The 20,903-nt window shown below is 40.6% G+C and overlaps 1 protein-coding gene across 4 annotated transcripts in view; it reads right to left on the bottom strand.

The window, feature by feature from the left end:
• Positions 1 to 2,064: 2,064 nt before the first annotated feature.
• Positions 2,065 to 20,903, bottom strand: part of HELZ (helicase with zinc finger) — a 116,880-nt gene continuing 98,041 nt past the window's right edge. For all 4 annotated transcript variants that reach the window (XM_081899512.1, XM_081899514.1, XM_081899513.1 and 1 more), the window contains 4 exons: positions 20,107 to 20,341; positions 17,292 to 17,802; positions 11,309 to 11,561; positions 2,065 to 9,762 (listed from right to left, as the gene is read on the bottom strand). In XM_081899512.1, the coding sequence (XP_081755638.1) occupies positions 9,431 to 9,762; positions 11,309 to 11,561; positions 17,292 to 17,802; positions 20,107 to 20,341 (1,331 nt within the window). In that variant the 3' untranslated portion in view covers positions 2,065 to 9,430. The remainder of the gene's footprint in view (positions 9,763 to 11,308; positions 11,562 to 17,291; positions 17,803 to 20,106; positions 20,342 to 20,903) is intronic.

Genomic DNA, 20,903 nt, shown 5'->3' with positions numbered 1-20,903 from the left:
CGCACCACCGGAGCATGATTTCTGTTCTCATCCTGAAGCAAAGTTCTTCACCCGAGGTACTATTTCTGGGTTAACAGTCTGTAACCTGAAGCGTATGTAATCTGAAGCATATGTAACCCAAGGTACCACTGTATTTGTTTAGTTCCTTAGCATCTGATGGGAGGGCGTTCCACAGGGTGGGCGCCACTACCGAGAAGGCCCTATGCCTGGTTCCCTGTAACTTCAACTTAAACTACACTTGCCACAGATTGTTCTACTTACACCTATCCATCCCCAGACTAGTTATTGTTGCCCTTCTGCCTATGACAATGTAGTGTGTGTGTTGATTCTATTTTATTACTTTCTATTTTATTATTTTATTATTGCTCTACATCAGCTAGAATAAAGGTTTAGCAATAAGGAATTTCAGGCTTACCCCCTTTAAGAGGCACTATTCTGTCCCAAGACTAAGGCGCACAAAATCTGGCATACTTCCTTGTTCTTCGTTCAGCTTCCCCATCTCACATCATCCAGGTTAAATGTGGCCATGCTGAACCGGGAAAGTCTGTGCTCAAAATGTTAAGGGGGAAAACAGTAAGGCTTCCTTGGAGAGGGGACATGTATCATTCAAAATGGCTATGTGGAGGAGCAATTTCCTCCAAATAAATGAGAATTAGGCCTACCCAAAGCAATTATCTTATTGAGAAATTCATGCTCATCTCCCATACACAACAAAGAACAGCCGTTCCTTTAGGATATTCCTAATGACTGCTTGGCTGCTCCTGTCCATACCCACACAGAAGGATCATCCTTGAGGTGAACCACAAAATTTCATTGCCACCATCGCTCCAAACATTATCTTTATTGTTATTATTAATAATAATATACCATTTATACCCCGCCCATCTGACTGGGTTTCCCCGGGCACTCTGGGTAGCTCCCAACCAAATATTAAAACACAATACAGCATTAAACATTAAAAACTTCCCTAAACAGCGCAGCCTTCAGATGTCTTTTAAAAGACAGTTGTTTATTGCCCTGACATCTGATGGGAGGGCATTCCACAGGGTGAGCACCACTACCGAGTAAGCCCTCTGTCTGGTTCCCTGTAACTTCACTTCTCACAGTGAGGGAGCCGCCAGTGTGCCCTCGGCGCTGGACCTCAGTGTCTGGGCTGAACGATGGGGGTGGAGACGCTCTGTCAGGTATATAGGACCAAGGCCATTTAGGGCTTTAAGAGTCACTCACTTCTTAGCCGTGATGGCTGATCTATTAAAACAAACGGGGCACTGCAATCTTAAGTCTGCCCTCACACAGTATCTGCTTCTCCTGCCTTCTTACTGTATATCCAGTCCAGGGGAGTAGCACTGGCTCTCAGGTGCCTCCTTAACCTGTTGTTGCCCTTGCACAACCAGGAGGAGGATGGGAACCAAACTAAAACTGGTTTAGCTCTGTCCTTGGCTCCTACACTTGGCCACCCCACCTTCTCCCATTGCTCAACATGCAATTATTTTGTTCCCAGGCCTGCCATAGACAGGGATATGGCACAGGGCACAGCAGAACCAGAACATTATTGTTCCCATCAGGCTGATCTATACTTAGACAAGCAGTACTCAGTGAAACAGATGCCCTTCTAAGTCACGGAAGAAAAAGCAATGGGTTCGGGGACCTCTGCACAATTTGTAGTCAATGCTATTTGGGAGTGCCTATATACAGTTCTGTTTAACAGCTGTGATATGCTTCTTGGCAGTGAAGCGAATGCTTGTAACATTATTAAGTACTAGAGCAGATGTTAAGGCATGGTTCTTAAGCTGCATGTCAGTGCCATGTTGAAAGATGCATGAAATGGGTTTATTTTATTGTGAACACCCCAGAGGTTGATCAGACCTCTCTTAACAGAGAACAGCTGGACCGACTGCTTGAAAACATAGCTTCACTTTGCCTCTTCTTCCACTTAAAAGCAAACAGCAAAAAAAAAATCATCTCCCCACAAATATTTAGGTCTCAATTCAAACAACATGTATTATCGCTGGGAGTTTTTTCTGAGACAATCCATCAGCATGTACAGCAAACATGATGCACTGGTAAATTTCAATATTATTTATTAAAAAGGCATTTTTATTATAAATACATTTTAAATGTAGCAGTAAAATACATTTTTGTGTTACCATTAATCTTTAAAAATAAAGAGTGCACCAAGACAATCATTACACTTGAAGATACTGTAAGACCCAGTCCTCCACGCAGTTTACAAGGAATCGCAAAAAAAGAAAAACAAAACTTGGTGAAACCATTTCAAAAGCACCTTCTGGATTTAGCAGTCTGGACCACTGGTGGACAGTTAATGCAATTTGTGTTCTGAAAGGTTTAGAACATTATTGGTGCTTTGCAACTCTTCTGAGCTACGTCTGAGGTTTCCGCTAATACTAGATAGCACTAACTTTTTAATATAAGGCCATTTTCTTTGCTAAAGTAAGCCACGTTGAGTATCATTTGCAACACAACCACCTCAGTTATTTCACCGAGGGTAGTATTTATCTTGCCTCTCAGAGAATGGGATTAAATTGGAGATAATCTGTATTCAAAAGAGATCGTTTTTCTAACTCCCTTTTACTAACAGACCCACATTAAAGGGGAATTTATCCACAGAACCACAATGGCACCCCAGTTACAGAGCCTCAGGTACACCATTCTCTCATTAAAATCAACGGGGTTTAAATTGGCATAATCGTACATTGTGGCCGCACACAAAAATCTTCTCATTAGCTTGTCCTAAATACCTGGCCGTAACTGCAGTAGTGAACCTATAGGCGTCCAGATGTTGTTGAATGGCAACTACCATCATCCCTGAGAACTGGTCATGCTGGCTGGGGCTGACGGAGGTTGGAGCCCAACCACATCTGGAGGGACTCAGGTTCCCCATGTCAGGGCTACTTTAACAGTTTGTGGGTGGCAGCATTTTGCCAGTGGCAGCAAATGAAGCAGGTAATGAGCATCAGCTGTTGTCCTCTCGGGAGTATTATGAGGGCAAGAATGGAGCCAGGGACCCAAACGGAGACTCTGGATTGCAGGGCCACTACCGTGTGAATGGGATACAGATTAGCAAGGGCTAGGTAAGAAATACAAGGGCAATGGTGTATTTCTCTCGAGAAATGCACAGGAGACCCAACCGAAAGGTAGCTTCTTCCAGACTGAGGGTTTTTAGTTAGCTGTGCTGATATAGAACAAAAACAAGCAGGGTCTGCATGTGTTGCATAGTCCAATCTAGAGACTGTTGCACACACAAAAAAACCTGAGCTAGCTGGTATCTTTCATGGTAGCTTCCCTCCCATTTCCATGTCATGACAGAATTGCAGGCACATGCACTTCGCAGAGGTGCTTCAGGAGTTTTGAGAGATGCTTGTGCCAACATCTGCATCCAACATTTCCAGCAGGATGAAGATATGTGCTCCCAGACGTTCCATTTCACCCTACAATCACCTGTAGGAATGGGTGATGAGCTCAAACCTGGTGAGGAATGTATGGCAGTACCCATTACGTGGTGCTTCCATATAGAACATATACATGTCCTGCTCCAACCAATATATGCTCCTTTGAAGCCACAATCATGGCTGAGTACATAGGCTATGCTGGCTAAATCCTTCAGCAGCCGTCAGGTGATCACCTTAAAGCCTGCCGGTTGCTTAAACTGGGCTGTTGTCTTGCAAATGAGCCTCCCGGTTACTTCTTTACTTAATTCTCAAATGGCTTTTATACGATGACTGCATTTACTAAAGGCAAAAGTGACCAGCCTAACCATGAGGCAATGTATTTGCTTCCAAAAGCAAGATGGATTTTCCCCACCCCCTCAGCCTCCCATCTCCATCTCTATATGCTGTTAAACATTACCTCAGTTTTAGCTAAGGCTGGCCTTGAAGGTAGAACTTTTTTGTTTTTAGTGTGTAGATTAAAGAGGGTTTATTATTTAATACTGGGTTTTAAAGCCCAGAGTGCACTATAGGAAAACAAAGAATTTACTTATTAGACTTGAGCAGGGCATCTGGCAGTGACATACTGCATGGCGGTGGGGGGGGGGGAGGTATCTAGAAAAATATATAATAAAGAATAGGTTGAAAGAGATTTATGATGACGTCATGTGGTGTTACACCACAGTGTATCAGAGCATAAGCAAAACAAAACAAAAAAACAAAACAAAATGGACGTATGAGCAACTCCACATCTCAGACTAATGGCTGCTGTCAAAATCAATGTCAATAGCTAAGTAGGTAGTATGCATACTGCAAGAAAGAAGGGGGTAAATACCTGCAGCAAAGACTAATAGAATATAATTGGAAGGATATTCAATCTTACATCGGGAGAGAAATACAATGCCCACTCCGAGAAGATGGCCTGCCTAACATTTCTACTGATATGGACGAGACAGGAAGCAGATTCAGAATTCACCATGAGTTGACTCCAATGAAATTGCCTGTGCAACAGGGCTTTTTCTTTTTCTCTCATTCTTTCTCTATTCCCCCATCCCCACCCTCCAAACTGTTCTGGGTGTTCCCTCAACCCTCCAGAGCAGTTCTGTGAGAGGGGAGAAAAGAAGTCCTGTTGTGCAGGTGGAAAGTCCTATTTTAATAGGAATACTTCATTGGATACAATCTTCACCACACATACTTTATCCTTCACATTTAATTTAAAGCTGAATCCTAAGAGAAACCATTTTGCATTATCTTGGAGCAGCAAGACAAGCAGCTCCACTTAAAACTGCAGTGCAATGCCAGTAAACCTTATTTTTCACCACGTAATCAAATACACAAACACACCTTGTGAGGGATACACTACTAGAGTCAGAACTGTTAGCACAAATCCTCACAAATCCACATTTTAAGCTACTTTTGGGGTCTTCGTGACAAGGAAACTTGAGTACAAAATGCTTGGGCTGCAAGTCTACAAAAAAGACAGATGTTCCCAAATGTAACTTGTCTAATTCGTATTTGTCTAGTAAACGTTGCAATTTGCTAAGGATCAGATTTTGATCAAATAGAACAAGCCACATCAGCTCTGTCCTCATAGCATTATGGGGGGGGGGGGTTTAAGATTTGAGGCTCTGGTGCAGTAACTCAGTCTGGTAGTGTTGAGCATAACATGAGCTGGAAGACAGGCAGACAGAAGAGTCATAGGTAGGGGTGTTTGAACACTGATAATTTTCCTGGAGGAATTCGGGAAGATGGACAGATTGTGTAAACAAATGCTAAAGGTGAAGGAGGCAGGAATATTTGGGTGTTATAACCATTAAATATTAGAATGAAAACCAGCTATAACTTTGGAAGTTTGGATTTCTTCAAGAGGAAGGTTTGGACAAGTATAACAAACAAAACCTCAATTTTTTGTTTCTTTTATCATTGGCTCTCATAAGACCTCTTCTCACACAAATGCACTTATTTAGCAAAAATAATGATGTGAGAAGTGGGTCTTTGTGCTAAATTTGGGGTGTCCATCAGGAAGAACAGGAGACCTATGGTGGACATTTAATACAGAGATCACCAGTCACTCAGGCAGATCCTGCACTGGGATTCTCAGTGACAAATATGATGCAGTAGCATATGAAGATTGGGGCAGGATCAGGTCTATTAATATAGAGTAGGTGGCAGAATCAGGGTAGCTGGCCGATCAGATGAACCAAGGGAAAATTATAATAACTAATAGTAAAATGGCTTCTAGGCATGGAAGAAGAAATAAAATAGAGACTGAGGATCTAGGATTTATCCAATACCATAATGCAATTAAATGAGACTGATAAGTTAAATTGCCGTAACATCAGAAACCCTTCAAGATGCTTCCTGAAAAATGAATTCTCCAGCAAGAAGAAAAATACTTACTTTACCTAATGTATCAAATATAATGTTGACCAGCAGCTTTTCCTTTTAAATATTACCAAGCGTAAGTGGGTTACATTTGTAGTTCCACTAATGTATTCTAAAATTCTCTTTAAGTGCAGCAATATATGGCATGCTCCTATTAAAATAAAAGATGCTCGTTCCCATGACACTAGTATATTTTGTTTCTGAAAATGTGAAATGAAATAATGGTGGAAAGCACTATTCCTTTCTGGGGGGGCAGGGGGAGAAGGGACTATGAAAATTATATAAGCTTTTATGTACTTAGGTACAGATCTAAGTACACAAGAGCTGTAAACTGTAAAAACACCAGGATCGTTAGAAATTTTATTTCACAGTAATTGACAACATGTATGGCTTTACTAATGGCCTACTCCTGACAAAAGACTGGCAATTCCATAAGAACTAAAATAAGTGAGAATGCTTTTAAGTAGAATTTGTCCAGTGGTAAAACTAAACACCAGCAATCTGAGTATATCAGAGCACTGGAATGGTCTGGAGCTTTCCTACCTCTGCAAAGCCAGTTCTATTTTCGAAATTGCTATAGCTCTGAATCTCTGGAGAAAACTGTATTTAACAACTCGGAAACATCAGTCTCACCAAGGTCCCCGTATATGCCAAGTCTGACCGAAATCCACAATCTGTAAAAAAAAAAAAAATCTGATGCAGAGTAAATGGATTTATTTTGTAGCCTCTTACTCATTTTAATCTCTGGAGTCTGAAAAGATAAAATATTAATCTTCCAAACGCAGGAATACGCTTCCAACAAATGTTTAACAACAATAAGGCTGGGGTGGGGGGTGAAATAAAAGAAAGAAAGAAAAATAAAGCATGTGTTTTTAGAAAGTTGCTGTGATGAAAATACCAGTGTATGACAGTTTAAAAATGAGGCCATCAGATGTCAACAATTGTTCCTCAGCTAACTCACAGATTGAAGTAAACGAACAAGCAAAATTTATTAGTTTAATATTTCAGGTAAGGTGAACAGAATAATAAAACTCTATATAAATGTGTGATTTTGAAACCCTGAAGATATAGTGCTGACTTGAGTGAGTGCATTTGAGCTCTAACTAACCTGCTATCATCATCGACAGGGGTAGGCATCTTGGGACCACCACATGTTCTGGAATACAACTCCCATCAGTCCCACCTAGTACGGCCAAAGATGATGGATTCAGTTCAAAACATCTGGAGTGCATCAGGTTGCCTATCCCTGGTTTTGTACGTATCACCAACAACTCTTTAGTGTGTCCACATTAAGTGGGATAAAAAGACAACATTCCTGCCTTGGGTTATAAGTGGGTAAATGTCATTGCCTTCAATAGAATTTGCCATGAGTAACCAGGGGCAGGATTGGAACTCAGAACTTTAGGAGGTGACATCAGATATAGCGTCATTTATTTCAGAGGGGCTAACCCTGGTTTATACCAACTGAGATATTATGAATCTAATTTCATTAGGGCCATTGTCTGCAGTACTCAACAGACCAAAAATACTAATGATAATGATGAAAGCTCTGTTTAAGATGCAGAGAACTTAGCCTCTGGAACTTCCTGATACCGTGAGCTCAAACTGTGAAGCAAAATTGAGGAGGGACATTCTCCTTCACTTTTTTGTTTTTTTCTATAACGTTAAGAAATACAAGTTACATAGCCATGCAGCTTTTATCCTGCATTTCTGAACCACAAACCCGGTAACCATTCAGATATTGCAATGCATTAAATCAGTATGCAGATCTCTTCGGTGAAATCCCGACTTACCTGAAATCAGTAAGAAAGGTGATACTGATTTCAAACCAAGCTGAGATTTCACCACAACGATTTACAAAAAAAAAAACCCAACAGGGACAAATGGATTGTAACAAGAGCAAATATCAGATTGAATACAGCAGCAAGTACAGTAGCTCAGCAAAAAGGCTCTGGGTCAATCCCAATGTTTTCAAAGCTGTGGGGAGCTGTGCCACCTCAAAGAGAAACACACTTTTAAAAATGATACTATTGAAAATATTACTCTCGCGTCTCACGATGGGAAATTAAAATAAATTAAAATATTGATAAAAATTAACGTCCCCGATCAGAGAGATCTTTTCAAGTGTAAAGGAGGACAAGGGCCTCTGTAGAAGCTATAAAAGATACATCCCTTACTTCAAAAGTATGAACAGTGTACAAGACCACAACCTGAAAGGTAAACATTACCCTAAAATGTTTTTTTTTTCTCCAAAATTTTGTTACATATTGCTGTATAATTCTTTATAGATTTCACTTTCAATATATAGTGGTAAAAGACCAAGATTGTGGAAAACCTCAGCAGAACATACAAAGATAAAAACAACCATATGGATTCACAAGTCCTCCCCCTCCCCCCCCCTCACAACTTGACTCCCCAAAATTTTGGATTAATTTGGATACAGCTTTGACAAACATAAAAATCTTCTTTAATGATGTTCCTCAAACAAAACAGTTAGCAAAATATCTGAAGATCCGTTGTATAATGTCACATTTAATGTAAACATCAAATAATGTACCAAAAGGTTTTACTGAGGTGGGGGAAGGAGAAATAAAAACTTAAAAGCGGCACAATTCTTTATACCACTAGAGAAGCCAAGAGTAGGAGAAACCAGATTACAAGCATTTACACATGCATAGTTGGGAGGGGGACCCAAATATTTTACTAAATTCACTCAATTTTTTTTTAATAGTTATTAAACTACGAAGCACCCAACATAGCAAAAAAAAAAAAAAAAGGGTTTGTAATTTCATGATTCTTTTTTTAAAAAATCTATCAAATTAATCTTTCCAACAAGCTAAATTTAGCAGCCTGTCCAAAAATAAAATGTGCAGGATTTTTTTTTATTTTTATTTTTTTTTAATCGACCACTGCTTTACTCTGAAAAGTTAAAAACAGTGGTGTGCGGGTCTGCAAAGAAGGTCTTCACTTTATCCTACAGTCAAAGGAGATTACTATACCACATCATACAGGTTCTAAAACTATAAAAGTTTTAGAATGCAGCATCCTTTCACAGAAAGTTGATAAAACTGAAAGTAATTATAAGATGCTGCACCTTTATTTTTAAAAAAATAATAAAACAATTTAAGCAGACATAACATACATTTGTACATTAACTGGCCATTTCTGGTACAGAAACCCAGCATAGTATGCTAAATGTTATTGAATAAATGTAAATGCTACTTACAATTCTTTTTTAAATACAATTTAGACAACTTCTTTTAAAAAAAATTATATATATATTTTTTAAGTTGCACAGTTAACTTTTCAGCTGCTAGCTTTAATGCAACACATATATAATGTTACATTTTTTATTTTTTTTAAGTGTGTGTTTTTCTAGGGAAAATTTTTCAAACTTCTGACCCACAGTGGGGGGGGGGGGAGAGAACGGAATATAATTTAAAAAGGTTAGCTTCAAGTCTAGCAGCAAAGCAATTAAACCAAGATATATTTACTAATATAAACAAAGAGAAATGGTGGCAACTGCATAGGAAGCCCCAACTATCTTAAGTCTACTGACACAAATAGAAATTAAAATGTTCTCTACAAAAATATTCTGATTATTTAAAATAGGAGTAAAAGCCATTGCTACCTGATGAACTACCTAGACTAAGTTCCTGAAACAAAGACAAAGGGTCGCTATTCTTTTTTGCCTGCTCGGGGGGCGCTTTGGGCTTTGGTGGTGCCCTCAGAGCACTTGCGTAAGACATGGCCGGCTTGTTCGCGCCAGAGCTGGGCTGGCTGTTGCTGTTGGATTCCACGATCTGCTTGTTGGGCATGAGGGGAGGGAACTGGCCAAGATGCTGGAGCATATTGTAATTAAAAGAATTGGACAGCTGGATGTTCTCAACTTTCATCGGTTCCTCAGGCGGCTTGGCGGTCTTTGAAGGAACTGGAAACAGAAAGCAAAGAAAAGAGGAAGGTAGCCCCTTTAACCTCTCATAGACTTTTTGCGCAAAAAAGAATCAATGTCATCTGGATTTGAGAATTGAAGATAATGTCTGTTTATAGAAAACAGATATGTGGGGTGTTATATTGGAGTAGACGAAGTGAATAGTGTTTTTATACAATAATAATAATTTATTATTTATACCCCGCCCATCTGGCTGGGTTTCCCAGCCACTCTGGGCGGCTTTCAACAGAATATTAAAACACAATAGTCTGTTAAACATTAAAAGCTTCCCTAAACAGATCTCTCAGGACCGGTGTTATGTGGTCTCGGCAGCAGCTCCCAGTCACCAGTCTAGCTGCCGCATTCTGGATTAGTTGTAGTTTCCAGGTCACCTTCAAAGGTAGCCCCACATAGAGCGCATTGCAGTAGTCCAAGCGGGAGATAACCAGAGCATGCACCACTCTGGTGTGACAGTCCGCAGGCAGGTAGGGTCTCAGCCTGCATACCAGATGGAGCTGGTAGACAGCTGCCCTGGACACAGAATAGACCTGCGCCTCCATGGACAGCTGTGAGTACAGAATGACTCCCAGGCCGCTCACCTGGTCCTTCAAGGGCACAGTTACCCCATTCAGGACCAGGGAGTCCTCCGCACCTGCCCGCCTTCTGTTCCCCAAAAACAGAAAGATGAAGGATTGGATGTTTCTGAATCTTATTTTCTATCTTTCTCTTTATGCACACATGCGCTCCTGCTTCCACTCCTCCTTTGCGCACAAGGTGAATACGCTGAAAGCTTCTGTTCAGTTTTAAACAAACAGCAGTTTTCAGTAACATCTGAATATGGGAAACTGTTGCTTGTCCAAACAACAGTTAGGTTGCAAACCAGGGTATTAAACCATGGTTTGATTGAACCGACAAGTCAACTGAAGAGGAGACCGCACGAGCCCAAAGTTTGTGCCTGCTTATCTTTTTATTGCTAACCTATGTTTTGGCATTAGGTCTAACCCAGGCCTGAATTGTGTGCATCAAGCCTTATTTCTGTACTGGAATGCACAATATTTAATCCACTTCAGTAAGCAGCAAATTATCTTACAAAAGAGCGAATGACAGGATACCATATTTGGAATATGAAATTGGTCCCAAAGATAAAACATCTGTAAGTTTTCAATGCAGAGAAGAAGTTGATGCATTTTATTCTGAGAATATATTTTGCTAGCCCGAAATAGTACAGCAACTTCTTAATGAGCTGGCTTAATAAAATTATTATTATTTCAGGAGAGGGCCTTCTCGGTAGTTGCACCTGCCCTGTGGAATGCCCTCCCTTCAGATGTCAAGGGGAAAACAACTATCTGACTTTTAGAAGACATCTGAAGGCAGCCCTGTTTAGGGAAGTTTTTAATGTTTGAAGTTTTATCGTGTTTTTAATATTCTGTTGGGAGCCGCCCAGAGTGGCTGGGGAAGCCTAGCCAGATGGGCAGGTATAAATAATAAAATTATTGCAATTAATATTATTACTAATACTTTAAAATGATGAGAAAGCATGACTTACCCAAGAGTTCTCTTGGTGGGACTGCTCTATTGGAACCATTGCATGGAATGTTCTGATATGGGGCTGATGAGGTGGAGTTTACCCACAATTCAGGGGATGAATAATTGAAAGAAGATGTGTTACTATGGTCCTGAAGCTCTTTACACTGTCCAAGGCTATCTTGAGGAGCATTTATATCTTCAGAACAAGCCTGGGCTGAACTAGATGAAATTCTTCTTTGGTACAACGGCCTGCCTGGTCCTCTTGGTTCATACTGCGTAGAAGAAAAGCAAAGAGGAGAAGAGAGGTCACTTGCATGGAACCTGTGGCAAATACCCTCTGTGATTCTCAGAGAGCCAGTGTGGTGTAGTGGTTAAGAGCAGTAGACTCGTAATCTGGTGAACCGGGTTCGCATCTCCGCTCCTCCACATGCAGCTGCTGGGTGACCTTGGGCTAGTCACACTTCTCTGAAGTCTCTCAGCCCCACTCACCTCACAGAGTGTTTGTTGTGGGGGAAGAAGGGAAGGGAGAATGTTAGCCGCTTTGAGACTCCTTCGGGTGGTGATAAAGTGGGATATCAAATCCAAAAACTCAAAAACTCTCTCACTCTGTACTTACATTCTGAAATCACTTTTACGGGAATACCTTGAGAGTGGTGATAGTTTAAATATTTGGTTTTGTGATAGTACAAAAACAGACAGAATGCAAGCAAATACCACTGAAATTTCTCAAGGTTAAATATTAATGGTGGCAGAAATAAAACATTTATTTAAATCTCAAGGCATCACATTGCAGTGTTCATCTCCACCCCACAACCTCGACAATGACTTATTGATTCCTAATATCTTGCAACCATTCTTTTTTGCTACTTCCAAGCTTGCCTTTTACAACTTCCCTCCAGGGTGCAATTGCGTGGAAGTATCTGCCAGTGGCAATTTCCTTCTACTTTCTTGGCAGTTTTGGCTCATCCATACTGGTTTAATTTATCCCATGAAAATAATTTCTAGGTAGCACAAAGCACACAATGTAACAAAACGCATTATTTTGTTTTGCACACGCTTTTCATTTCCACACAGAGGCTTCTTTCCCTACCATTTCTCTGTTCTACAGGAGAAGGTAAAGGAAGCAAAAGGAACATAGAAATAAAATGTGATTTTGCTTTGATGTCGTTTGTGGATAAGATAGCAGCTGAGGGCACAGGGGAATATTTTTGCTCAAAATATACTTAGCTAATTTTCAGTGACATTTCATGAACTTGTGACGCCTTGTTTTTCAAGTAACATGGGTTGATGTACTTGATTGCATAGCATTTTCATCTCCTTTGTGGTTTTGTCAGCTTAGAGCAACATGAAACAAATCATCCTTTTTTCTTTTTTTTTTAGTAATTCCTCTTTAAGGTTTACCTGAAGATTGATGATTTGGCAATTATGAGGTCTGGTGGTAGTTTCCAAATGTAAATGTTACCCAGCATATTGTTCAAGAGGGTAACTACCCTCCAAAATGGCTTTTGGAGAGGTAGCTGCAGAGAGGAGAAGATGATGGGAAACTTTCCTTCCATGGATTTCCTTACATTAATTTATCTTAGAATCCAAGACAATATTGCCAGTTTTCAAATGTGTCCCGTCACATATTCAGGGAAATTTGGCTGTCTTGATAACAGTCCAAAAATTTCATCTGGCCCAAAATAAGGGTGTGATATTATTAATGGAAACTGGCCAATAACAGCACATTCCACTAGGCCTTTGTTATCTGCATTGGCTTTCAGTCAATTGGCAACTTCAAAGTGCTTTTAAACCCTTGTTGCTAGAATGCCTGAAGGATCATCTGCTCTCATATATACCTACTCGGCCCTTAAGATCTTCACTGGATGCCTTCTCCAGATTCCCCGCCTAGTTAGCTGAAGCAAGAAGTTACAAGGAAGAGGGCCTTTTCCATGGTGGCACCCTAGTTATGGAACACTCTCCAGACAGAGACTACCTCATGGTTGTGGTGGGATCTTTCTAACCCAAGGTGAGCGCCTTCTTGTTCTTTCCTATTAGTTATTAGAACTATCAAGTGACCCCCCTTTATTGGGTCACTGTAGTGTACTGATTGATTTTATGCCAAATGAATCCAATAGGCTTTGATAAGGTTAAAGAGAACTACGGATTCAAGACCAGGTTTACAAATCAGCTGCACATTCAGACTGAATTCAGATTTAACTGTTTTAAATGTAAATTCCATCAACACTTCAGTACTGGGTTCTTTATCGAGAGAGATAAGAGAAAAAACTAGACACAGACACAGGCCATGTTTACATGTGATGCTAAACTGCTGTTTAGTGTTCTTTGGATGAGCCCCAGCAAGTCTGAGTGACGCATCAGACTAGCACGTTGCCCATTCCAGCTGCTGCACAGCAGGACTTCACCAAAGTTTATTTTCAGTTTTAAAGAATCTTGGCTTAATATTACATCCAAACAAGGAATCCAAGCTTAGAACAACTCTTCTAAGTTTCATTACAAGCCAATAATAAATTATGCAGCTGGCTTGTTAAACTAACCATTGTTTTATCTGTGCCAGGATCCATGTTTTGGATATAGCAGTTAGTCAATATCCTTTAAAAGTAGATCTAAGCTCAGCTGAAGTGAAGAGGGGAGGGATGCAAGAATCAGTGCATTTAAAGATACTCTTATACCATACTATACTATACTATACTATACTATACTATACTATACTATACCATACCATACCATACCATACCATACCATACCATACCAAACGCTTATAGGAAAAGGATATCATAAGCGTTTTAAAAACAAGTGCCAGAGGAATAGAAATGCTGCATATCTTTTTCATGGAAATTTAGTTAACTGGGGCCTGTTCTGTAAAATCCGAAAAGCTAGCAATGACGCCAGTAGTTTCCCAAACTTCGTTCAAGGGCATCGCACTTACAACTTGCAATGTGCAAGTGTACAATTAGCATCTTTTCTTCAAAGAGTCTTTTCATTGCAAACTATGTGAGATCTGCACATTAATCTGTTAAAGTAAGTTAGAATGTGACTGGAAGCCTTCAGCTAAAAAGTTTAATAAGTGCAAGGCAGCTAGCATTTCAGGACCAGAGGATTCTTTTAACACAGATTTCTACAGACCTATCTTGCCAAGGGTTTATTCACATAAATAAAGAGTTCCCTAAAAATGTATATTCATTTGACTATCTCAAAATGGGAAGGGACACGGGATTTTCTTCTCTAGCAATATCTCCATTCAAATCCCAAACGTCTTTTGCCTTCCCTCCCGGCACAAGGTGACAATGCCCTAGGGAAAGAAGTGAACTGAACGAGAAAGTAGAGGAACTTTCAAACCCTTCATTTCTCAGATAGGAGAATTTCTGTATATTTCCTCCAAGAAATGAAGCACCAGCTGATAGGTGAAAATTAAGGGCAAGAAAACATATTAGGGATGTTCCAGAAGAAACAACTATAGACATGGTGGCACATTTGGTGGGTATGGGCACCTGGGGTATAACAAATGGGCCTCACAGGATTGGAGGGAGGGGGGAGCTGCATGTGGCCCATAGGCTGGTCATCTGTAGATTAGGAAGAAGGGACTTATGCACCTTGACTTGGCGAGGGACGATGCCACTTTCTGTTCTATCACTGGCAGTAAAATGCCCTTCTAATGTGACTTCAGTCTCTGTAAAAAGTGATCTTTTATTATGAATCAAAATACCTAAGCTTTTGAGTACAGTCATACCTCGGGTTGAATGTGCCTCAAGTTGAGCACTTTTGGGTTGCGCTCCGCAGCAACCTGGAAGTAGCGGAGCGCTTTACTTCCGGGTTTCACCGCTCGCGCATGCGCAGGCGCTCAAAATGTCATTGTGCGCATGCGCGGAAGCGGCAAAACGCAACCTGCGTATGCGCAGTTGCATCTTACGTTCTGTCCAGGATGCGAACGGGGCTCCAGAACGGATCCTGTTCGCATCCCGAGGTACCACTGTATTAGAAGGCAAAAAAAACCAAAAGAGAACAGTAGTGTCTTTTTTATTTCGAAGAGCCTGATTCTAAACATAAATATTTATGTGCAGAAGATTTGTTCCTATGTCTGTCAATCAGCAATTTCCTGGTCCCCAACTGTGTTTCTGAAAGAGCCTGAAATTAATAGGATTTGTAGCAGTTATTTTCCTAGTTCGCCCAGATCAGTATGTATCTTAAATGTTTTTCCCCTTTATGGCTGATGCAGAGTCCCCACATGAGGTGCAAAATAGAGATTTTAGGTTGTTATAATAATAACTCGGCATCAAAACAGCACAGAGATGTTCTGGCATTCATGATCACAAGCTGTGGTCCTGATAATTTTCTTTGGTTCTAATCAGCACAATTAGAATTCATCATAATGGCACAGCATCTCATTCCACGGTGTATGCCAAGTCCATGAAAAACCTCTGCAACCTTAATTAGCACATAGTTCCTAGATACTAAAACACACATGCGGCAATTCATCACCCTCAAACTAAGCAAGAGCAATGGGAAGAGTATAGAGTACAGTCACACCTTGGTTCTCGAACGGCTTAGTTGACGAACAAATTGGCTCCCGAACACCAACAACCCGGAAGTAAGTGTTACGGTTTTCAAACTTTTTTGGAAGCCGAATGTCCAACAGGGCTTCCGCTGGAGTGCAGGAAGCTCTTGCAGCCAATCAGAAGCCGCACCTTGGTTTGCGAATGGTTTCAGGAGTCGAACGGACTTACGGAATAGATTAAGTTCGAGAACCAAGGTACCACTGTACTAGAGGCTCCCATAATCCTCCCGTGGTAGCAACATCGCTGCACAGAACTGGTACATTAATTTTACCGAACCTGAACAATAAGGATAATACTGGGGAATCTAGTTGAACTGGTCATCATTGGCATGCTCCTAGATATAGCCAGCTTCTATTCAGTTATCAATCTCTTGCCTTGCTCATGACCCTTGGAATCTTGATTTCTAGGCCTTGTTGGCTGCTGAGCCTCTAAGGCTGTTGGCTTGAATAAAAGACCTTTTCCTTGCTTTCAAGTAAGAGTCACTGTCATTGTGTTTTGGGTTGGAAGCCTGTCAATAATAAAACAACCACACTGTGGGGTTGGATACAAAGAAGGCAAGAGGAAAAGAAAACAGCTATCAGTATTCTTCTATCACTAGAAGCAGATTGCTATAATAGGCAAGTTCTGCCACAGTTCTCATGCTTCCTCAAGCCTTATGTGACCAGAAGAATATATTTGAATTTAATTTCTCTTTTCTACACAGAGCTCCAGTGAAATGGTCCTTCTATGACTCAAAGATCTTTCAAATGCAGAAGCACATCTTTGAACCTAACCTCACTTTTGTTAATCATACATTATCCAAACAAATGTGTTTTATATTGCTGCCAGGACATGCTCAATTAGGGCTTGAATGTACAGATCAAAGGGATGTGCTTTATGATTCCAACTGGGGGCTGATCCTCACTAATAAAATATTGACCCAAGTAACATGTCCTGATGATATTCTTTTCTGATTTGTTTTGTTTTACCTTAATGGTTTGAGCTATATTAAATCTGGATATTCTTTTGAAATAGTAAATTGCTTTGAAATAATGTACGATGCATATACTCTTAATAAATAAGATATTACTTTGCTAATTTCTACAAGTTTCATTCATCCAGACACATATCCAAAATCAAAATTGGAAAAAGAAATTAAATTGTATACGTGAGGGTAGCTTTTCATATCCTGAAAACAATAATCACTATCCAGCAATCCTGGGAGATGTGTATTAAAGATAAAAATATAGTAACTATTAATAATGAAATTAAAGCGACAACAGCTGGTATAAAACCCTCAACAGTGGAATCCAGAAAATGATACAAGACCTTGTCTGAAACCATCTATTACGCTGACTCCCTTTTTTTAAATCAGCTTGCATTTGCTACTATTAAATCTATTCACTATTCATTCTAAACAGACCTCTAAACAGGAAGCAAGCAAGACCAATAGGCCAGCCCACGTACCTCTTCTAAGCTGTGCAGCGAAGAAGCAGACACTGCTCGTGAAGTGAGGGAGTTGAATGGTTCCTGACCAACTGTGTGCTGATGGTTCTGTATTTGGATAAAAGGGTTCTGCTGCGATCTATGAGGCAATGGAGGTATACCGTAATGAAAGCCTTGCCCCATTAGATGACTCTGGTGTAGATTAGCGTAAGTCCATGATCCATCAGGCTGCAGGTATTTCAGGGAAGGCGGGTTTATGTGTTCCGATGGCATTGAGAAAGGGGGATTGTACATTTGAGGCAGATGCTGCTGAAATGCTGGGTTGTTAGATACTTCAATGTCTCTGTTCTCTGAGAAGTTAGGAAAGTGGCCACTGTGGTTTGAATTGCACGAAGGGGAAGGGAGCGCTGGTGGGCTTCTGGATTGTACTTGTCTATATTGCAAAAGTCTCGACTGAGGTGGCGGCATTTCAACTAGGTCCCTGCTTTCATGTTGATCACGGTGTGATATTTCTCGGAGAAAATCCTGGAGCCTACGTTAAGAAAATAATTATTGTTCAGATTAGAAATGAAAGGAGTGTAAAATGTTATCGCATTCAAGAGAAATGGCAGCATTACAGTGGTACCTCGGTTCCAGAATGCCTCCGTTGTCGTACGTTTCAGTTCTCAAACGACAAATACCCAGAAGTAAATGCTTCCGTTTTTGAGCGTTTTTCGGAACCCAAATGTGCGACATGGCTTCCACTGACTGCAAGAAGCTCTTGCAACCAATGGGAAGCCACGCCTCAGTTTTCGAACGTTTCGGAAGCCAAACAGGCTTCTGGAACAGATTATGTTCGAGAACTGAGGTACTACTGTACATGAATCACAATACAATCTACATTTAAATGTAGTAATGAAGAAATCTGGACCTGGATCTGGGAGCGTGAATACATTTTTTAAAGCTTTTTTTCAGAAATTCTGAACAATGAAAAAGAAAAAGTATCAAAAGCAGAAAAACAGTCTTAAAGCAGTGGGGGGAACCATTAGAAATCTAGACAATAAGTTGTAAGACATTTCTTGTTTAACTGAATACTGCAATATGTTTAGGCCAATACAAACTGTCTGCGCTGGGGTTATACAACACTTCTATGAAGTAGCACAACCTCCACTTTCACATGAGAAACCACATGTTTGAAAGTGCCCCCACAAAACATATTCAACTGCTAAATCCAACCTTTCATTGGAGGTAGTGCTTTTCACACGAAGCATGAAACAACTCTCTGTGTGAGAACTCCCAAGGATGTTACCAAAACCAAAATTAGAACCATAACATGATTTTTAAAAATAAAATAAAATAAAAAGGGGTGAGGACATAGTGCAGTTGCTTTATGGGAAGTAAAGTACAGACTCTGCAGTGGTAATCCAAATACAGATTGTAGCTGAGTATGAATGGTAAGAGACTGGCTTGCTTTATATGTATACAAATGCATAACAAGTATTCCCTTTCTCTTTGTTTATCCTTTTTTTGCTTCCAAAGGTTCAATTTGCAAACCCTCTATGGATTGTCAACCCATCTGTTTGATATTACCTGGCCTAAGCTCTTGAGACATAAAGGCTACGAATAAAAAAATTATTCTAGTAAATTTCAACAACGCTCCTTTTCACAGGGCAAGTGAAGTTGATGCTTTCTAGGTGGCGCTGTGGGTTAAAGCCTCAGCGCCTAGGACTTGCTGATCAAAAGGTCGGCGGTTCGAATCCCTGCTGCAGGGTGCGCTCCCGCTGCTCGGTCCCAGCGCCTGCCAACCTAGCAGTTCGAAAGCACCTCCGGGTGCAAGTAGATAAATAGGGACCGCTTACCAGCGGAAAGGTAAACGGCGTTTCCGTGTGCAGCTCTGGCTCGCCAGAGCAGCGATGTCACACTGGCCATGTGACCCGGAAGTGTCTCCGGACAGCGCTGGCCCCTGGCCTCTTGAGTGAGATGGGCGCACAACCCCAGAGTCTGGCAAGACTGGCCCATACGGGCAGGGGTACCTTTACCTTTTTACCTTTAAAGTTGTTGTAGTTGGCATCTGCCTGCAAAGCTATCTCAATCTTACCTTATCTACTATTTATAATGTGCAAATGGCAGAAATTCTGATATATCTCAGCAATATATTGTTTTCAGTGCCAGGAGACTTTTAACATGTTACTACTGTACTGTAGTATCCAACGCCATAAAAGAACCACCATTATTCTTAATGTGAACATTTGGGATGCTACTATAAAGAATGACAGGCTTGATGCTGTGTACAGTGGCACCTTGGTTTTCGAATGCCTCTGTAGCAGAACATTTCGGAGCTCTAACATCTCTGTTTTTGAATGTGCCTCGGAACTCGAACAGAAAATGCGGCTTCCATTTTGAATTTTCTGTATTGAGGCTTCTGTTCTGAGAATTCCGCTTTCGGTTTTTGAATGTTTCGGAATTGGAATGGAGTTCCGAAATGGATTATGTTCAAAAACCAAGGTACCACTGTACTGAGACATCACTCTTCTCCCTGTCTGATTCTTATTTAATCCTTGCCCCTCCCCAGTGCTCATGGTTCAAGTGCTCACTGTCAAAACTATGTTTGTGAAGAGAGCCACAGCACTCTCAGCCCTTTTTTGAAGTCAATCCCATTCAAGCTAGGCACCTGAAATGAGCCTCCTAGAACTGGACCCTAAAAATTAAGAGTTTCTGGATCCCAGGAACAACTTGGATACCTCCTTGTAGCATGGGATGGGCCAGGTGGACCCCTTCACCTCTAGGGCAGAATGAAAAGTGCCCATGTCCCATTTCCACCTAAATGCTACACTTTGAGAATTCTTTCCACAATTACCTTGAATACGTTGCCTCAGTTTCATCTTCTACATTGTTGGCAAGTTTCCAGTTTGCCCTAACTGGCTGCTGATGCAATCCAATTGGCTGCTGAGAAAGGTGGGATAAGTGAGGATGGTGATGGTGAGAATAAGGAATATTGCCCTGACTGAGATAGGCGTTATGCTCATTCCATTGCTGTAGTCTTGCTTGCTGTTGCCTTAAGGTTTCCAAAGCTAAATTTCCATGAATACGATCTGCAAAACATTTTTTGGGGGAAAATTACCCAGCTTCTGTACTGAAGATGCTTATGTCAGAAAACTTCATTTCACAATATCATATGGCAATTGTACAAACAATATCAAAACACCTTTGGTACCAAGTTTGCTTCTTGTTGTACCTTTGACATAGTACTACACTGAAATATATCTTACCTGCCCTGTGTCTTGTTAGGGCAAGGCAATATATGGTTTTCAGCATTGTGATACATCACCAGCATTGTGATATGCCAATATATCACAGTGTCTGAAATAAGAATGGAGCTATGTAGAGGCATTGACCGGCTTCACGGTTTTTCCCACATTGTGATGTTTGCATAGCACACACACACACACACACACACATCATGATTTGCGATATATTGCCAGATAAAAAATTACGTAACCAATACGATGTGGACTTCAAACCAGTTTGGGACAATATATCAATATATCACCAAACCCGAGTGTCTGTTTACATAAATGAAATCCTACACATCTGATATACAGTAGTAATCTAAAATATAATATTACAAACATGGTGTACAAAAGGGGTCTCAGC

This window comes from Podarcis melisellensis (assembly GCF_964234715.1).
Source record: "Podarcis melisellensis genome assembly, chromosome: 2".
Taxonomy (NCBI): domain Eukaryota; kingdom Metazoa; phylum Chordata; class Lepidosauria; order Squamata; family Lacertidae; genus Podarcis; species Podarcis melisellensis.
The sequence above is the reverse complement of the archived record's forward strand: the minus strand, read 5'-3'. Positions and strand labels throughout refer to the sequence as shown.